We start from the raw sequence: 6,000 nt of genomic DNA on the forward strand, positions 1-6,000 counted from the left end.
GCTCGCGTGATGTGGGTCACTCAGCCAGTCTCAAAGCCCCACGAGAGTTCAACACTTTTAGCAAACTTCTCTTTTTAAAGCTATGTCCACACTGCAGGATCTACAGCGGTTTGCAGCTCTCCAGGATGATCCTCCCAAAAAAAGACAAGTATGATTTCCAGCCTTGGAGTAGACTAGCATCCTAGTGCCCTCCAGAGCTAACCTGCATCCAAACCAGTGCCTTTAGTTAAGACGGTGTGAATTTGGCACTTGGAGGAGAAAATAAACCTCACTATTCTGCATTAATAGGTACATAGGGCTGTGCATCTGGAGAAAGTGCACCAACTGCCAGTACAGAACGCAATTTCAGGGCACTTCAAGCAGATCTAACGTGGTTTATATTCCAATAATTTTGAAACAAGGCCTTTATTCTTCTCTCCCAGCTAATCTAGATCTCATTTTATGTATACGACATAAGCACGCATATACAAACCTTACATATAGTGAATATACTGTGTATCTAGAATCTCTGGGCATAACTAATTTTAAAAAGCCCTGGAAAGAAGAACCAGACAGAAAAATGGCATGGGGGTGCTGTCAGTTTGCAAACAATCTGGTATCATAGGTGTGACCAGCTGAGGTTTGTTAATAAGTCACTAACCAAGTATTATGGTTTAGGAGCAGAGGAGCTGGTAAATAGCCAGATGCAGGATATAGCTTCTGTTGGATTCTGGCAGGTGGAAGGAGCATAAAATACCCTTTCTTTCCCCCTGCCCACCCAGCCTAATGGAAATAATATGATTTATCGACTAGAATAGCATATTAACTGCACAGGTGGTCTGAGAAATTTAGGGCCACTGTTCTCCTCCCACCTCTTTCCTTGGAGCAGAGAAATTGCAGACCATTGTGGACATCTCTGAAATGTTAATACAGAGCAGGCAACAGAAACCAGGAGGAAAAAAAAAAGGCCACTGAGATCATAAAAATCGGATTTTCCACAGTCTGTGGGCCAGAGCTCTCCATTCATTCCCACTGAATAAAGACATAAATAAGATGCTCCTGGAAGTGCTGCGTGGGTCACCCTGGGGCAGGCAGCCCAGAAGCAGGCTCCCCTGCGGGAGATTAATTCTTTGCACATCACACCATCCCTCTGTGCTGGATTTGTCACCAGCAAAGTGTAAAACTCAGAATTCCCTTTTTTGCACAAGTCTTTGAAAGCTACAGCTAAAAAGCCAGAGATGTTTCTTACAATAAAATGAGGGATTAAAAAACATAATTAAAAATAGTATTTCTGTAGCAAAAGGACCTTGGCTGTGGAAAAGGGACAGTGATTACGGGGTACGAGAGGGAGGCAGCGACTGTCATCTGGATCAGAGCAAAAAGAAAGCAAAAAGAAATTTTCCCACTGACACCTTCAACATTCTTTCCCCTTTGCGCCTCTCAAAATATGAGTGATCACAGCGACGGGGACAGAGAAAACACCACAGCTAATAAGATCCTGCATCTGTACAAACTACAGCATCATTTGATCACTGCCGTCCTGCAAAGCATCTCTGCCCTGGCACCAGCAGGGGAAGGCAACCAGCACCTAAATTACACACACCCAGCCTCGGTTCCCAGGACCTCAGAGCACCAAGGGAGGGGATGCTCCTTGGTTTTCACTTGTTTCCTCCCTCTTGCCCTCAAGGCTGGTTCTGACGCCTTTTTGGGTCCACCAAAACAGGAGAGCAAAGCCGTGGGGCAGCGCTGGGTACCCCAACCCTCAAGGCACAAAGCAGCAGCACTGTGCCAGCTCAGCACCTTTCTAAGCTGTTGCACTTTCTATGGATTGGTGCGTCAGCATGAAAACAAGCTTTTGTGTCCATCCACCCTGTAAACATGAACAGTTAATGCCCATCTCCTTTTGTCTGGTGTGGAGATAGACGGCAAAGAACTAGATATGGGTTTGTCCCATGTGTAACGCATCATATTTGGGGGATTTTTTAACTTCAAAAAAAGATCAGCGAAGCAAAAGAAGTCAAGAGAGATATCCGAGATCGTTTGACTCATGAAGAGTGATCCATTGGTTCTTCTGGATTGGACATCAGCCTGATGAAACTCTCATAATAAGCTAATAGCCATCCCCTAATAAGTACCATTCTAGATTTTAAAAAAGGTCTCTTACAAATTCAAGTGTAAAAGAAGCAGAGAGAGCAAAGAGATTTACTTGCATGCTTTATTTGCTGCAACAATATTAAATGTCATTGACAGACCCTTTAGCACTTATCAAAAAAACCCACTTCAGAGACAGGATGATGTTCTCTATCAACAGTTCCTATATCCTTTAAAAACAGTTTTCAGGAAGCACTTGTCACATTTGGAGGAGTTGAACTCTAAGTTAGAACCGGTATGTTTGTGTTGGGGGTTTTTGCGGGGTGCAGGAGAAGGTCAGTAGACTGGAAACCCAAAGAAGAAGATTTATTACCTCGCTTATAAGTTTCTGGGGCACTACATATGGACATGCACAAAGTTCAGGGCAATTTTAAGCGTTCACTCTAGTTATGCCAAACGTTTTCAGTCATAAAATGCATAAGCACTGGATTCCACAAAGTCAAGCTGACAGAAAAAGAGACCTTGTACAGTTGCCAATCTTGGCCCAACAGAGGCTCAGAACAGAATAAAAGTGAAGAATAAATTATCTCTTGTGGAACAAAGTGGGCACAGCGCAAACACACTGCAGATGAGCCATAAGGGACGCCTTCCCCTAAACTCCATCCATCTTCACCTTATAGAAGGACTAAAAGCCTCATCAATAATTTAGCAAACTAATGGGCATGTTTTTAAACATTGTGGGCCGATGCTTAAAGAAGCGCCACGTTGGCAGAGCAAGACTGTGAAAGTGGAAAGCTTGTGGCTTTGTCTTCTGTGGCTCTCTTGAAAGTCAGGACCGCGTGGTGTGCTACGGACACAGTATTTGTGTCAGCAGCACTTTTCTTCTGCTAGACCTCAAGCCTGGGACCACAAAGCAGCAACATAATGAAGGGTGAACTTCATCTTCGGGGGGTAGCAGCAGTTTCTTTTGGTAAGCTCTCCACAGTCAGCAGGACCCAGCCACGTGGATCAGCAATAACAACCTTCCCAAGAAATTCCCAGGTGTTTTGCAGCCATTTTAATTGCAACCACCCCAAGTTTTGAGACTCAGCACTTCCCACCAGTTCAGCTGCTGGAAAGCCTGGTTGCCACCCATCTGAGACACATGTTCCCAGGGCTCTAACTCATGGACCAGGGTGCCAGGACAGCCCACCTAGTTTCCCAGCCATAGCCTACCCCCAGCAAGGACAGCGTACACCTTGACACCTCCAACATATCTAACATACGCTTCAGGCTTCAAAGAACCGCAGCCTAAACATTGTCCCCCCCATGCCTGGGTTGTGCAAGGCATCACCCAAACTACACCCAGCTTCCCTCAAGACATGGGGGAGAGAAAAATAAAAGCTCACTGACCTGAGCATGCATCCAGGATGCTGGAGATCCAGATCAACTGCTGCAGCTCTCAAAAGAGGAAAACACACACAATACCTCCTCTCCAGCCTCCTGCAAACGCCTCTCTGCTGCCTACACATTGATTTATAAGCTCACACCCAGCCCCCAGCTGTGCTGGCAGTTCCCATTCCCAATCATCCAAAAAGAGACTCACCTGCACATAGGTAGCTATCCGCAAAGCAAGCAATTCACCTATGAATCAGGTGTCCTCTCTGCTGCTGACTGATCTCTTCAGAGTTGGGTGCTTCAGACCCCAAAATATGCATTGCTTATACCACTCCCCCCCACCCGCAGACCTGCATCCTCACTGGGTAACACGGGTAACACGGGCGGCTGAGTGGACTGGTTATTGCTCATGCCAGTCTGTAGGCACCAAGCCCTCCCCAGGCTTTACAAACCAGCTACCTAACCCAAATTGGGCACAAAAAGGCTAGGAAGGAGATGGAGTGCTGAGCCCGTTTCCCTTTTCTGAACCCAGTCCAATCTGCAAGTGAGCCCTTGTCCGTGGTCTCAACAGGCTGTGTAAAACGAGAAGGACAAACACCATTAACACGTTGGGATGCTGATCTTCCCCGTGCCAACGCGTGCGGCTCAGGGTGGTTTCCTCTCGCCATCAAGGCCACGCTTTGCTCTCAGGCTCAGGTGTGTGGTGTGGCACAAAGGGGCACTTCCATAAGGGTCATCCATACATCCTTCCTATATGGAGACATTTTAAACCTGACGTGAAGGAGGACCTCATGTGTAAGGGCATTGAGGATACTGCCTTTGGGTGGATTCTTCAGCTCTCCTGTGAAATTCATAGCTGCGGTAGATGCACAAGACTTTGGGAAAAGGGAAACTCCTATGGGTGTATTTTTCCTACCAAGAACAACCACTGAGTTCACAAAGCCGATGCTTTATTTTCCTTTTCCAGAAATTTCCTGCATTATGGCAGGGCAGCAAACTGCTAAACTTCCCACCACCACATTCTAGAGTTTGCTGTAACCACCGTCATACCTCTCCTTTTTTACTTCGCACCCGGGCCTCCTTGCAGCGTGATTTCATTACTGCCTGACACCCTGTACTGCTTAATTGCTGCGGTCACCTTAGTTCATTTGTACTTTTTGCAATCTGCCGCATATTAGTGATTGTCAGCTGCAGAGAGGGTGCTGAAAAAGAGGAAAAATGTACCCAGTTCAGTTACCGCCGGTATGTTACTTCTTGATAACAGTGTAATTAAATTCCACGGTCATTGGGCATCCTATCTTAGGATGAGGCATTGAGTAAAACAGCCAAGTACCAACACTCAGTTTGATAAAATCTTCATAAAACTATAATGACAATCTGCAGATAAACCAGGTCTTTGCAGCCACGAAACTGAGTTTAATCGCCTCGGGTAAAGAAAATACCGGGAAATATATTTTTCACATTATTCTTACAAATTCTCTTTATCCCTCTGAAAGAAGTGATGAGATCTACAAAGCGTTGGCCATATGAAGGAGAACAGCAGTAAGGATGATAAAAAGGCAGAAATTATGTTGGCTTTAAGGAGGAAACAATGACAGGGATATTTAGCTGAGATATCATCACTCACAAAGGCTTGAAATGTTTACATTTCAGAACTTAGTCACCTACTCTAGGGGTCTCTTCCAACCCAAAACATTCTATGATTCTATGATACTTACAGCCCTGCCATTTTAAACAAACCACCCAACCCTGCATTCGGAGGAGACGGCATAGTCAGATTTTTGAGTTAATTCCGTAAATAGCAGCCCTGGAATTAAGGTGCCGGGGTGCTGGGGACCCCTCACCGCGGGGTCAGGTGTGCCAGTGCCTCCTGGATGCCCGCCCAGAGGTGGGGATCAGTGAGGTAAATGGGAGGCAGGCAAGGAACAACTTTTATGTTGTTTGTAAAGAGAAGTCAAACCAGAATAATAATAAATTAAAAAAAAAAAATCTTTGAAAGCATCTGCTGAATGGCAGCCCCTGGGGAGCCCGCGAGCGATGCATCCCTTCAGATAAGAAGGGAGGGTTTAAAGAAAAGGCGCATACGTGACAAGTTTGGAGATCAGGCCCTCACGGAGGGGCTAGGAAGTGCAACTGGTTTAACATTTTCATCGTTTTCTTTCGGGTTTGGGTGGGGGAGAGAGGGTTCGGCAAAGCTCCCAGGAGCCCCCCTGCCCGCCCTTCCAGCCAGACGCTGCCATCTCCTCACGTCCTGCCACTGAAAAGTTTCTTTTGCCTCCCAGATCAGCATCTTCATGACCCATTTGTCTAACTACGGGAACGACCGCCTGGGCTTATACACCTTTGCGAACCTAGCCAACTTCGTTAAGAGCTCGACTAACCTGAAACTGCAGACGCTGCCCCCAGTTCAGCTGGCTCAGAAGTACTTTGAGCTCTTCCCGGAGCAGACGGACCCTCTTTGGCAGGTAACATCACATCCTCTTCCTCCTCCAATTGCAATCCGCCTGTTGGAATAAAAATCTTTTCCTGTAAAAAAAAAAAAAAAAAATCCCA

At 46.1% G+C, this 6,000-nt stretch overlaps 1 protein-coding gene across 6 annotated transcripts in view; it reads left to right on the forward strand.

The window, feature by feature from the left end:
• LOC104131465 (N-deacetylase and N-sulfotransferase 4) overlaps window positions 1-6,000 on the forward strand; it is a 107,651-nt gene that overhangs the window by 80,693 nt on the left and 20,958 nt on the right. For all 6 annotated transcript variants that reach the window (XM_035900182.1, XM_009644628.2, XM_035900179.1 and 3 more), the window contains exon 7: window positions 5,730-5,912. In XM_035900182.1, coding sequence (XP_035756075.1) covers window positions 5,730-5,912 — 183 coding nt within the window. The remainder of the gene's footprint in view (window positions 1-5,729; window positions 5,913-6,000) is intronic.

The sequence above is a fragment of the Egretta garzetta genome, unplaced genomic scaffold (assembly GCF_000687185.1).
Source record: "Egretta garzetta isolate BGI_Z169 unplaced genomic scaffold, ASM68718v1 scaffold78, whole genome shotgun sequence".
Classification (NCBI taxonomy): Eukaryota; Metazoa; Chordata; class Aves; order Pelecaniformes; family Ardeidae; genus Egretta; species Egretta garzetta.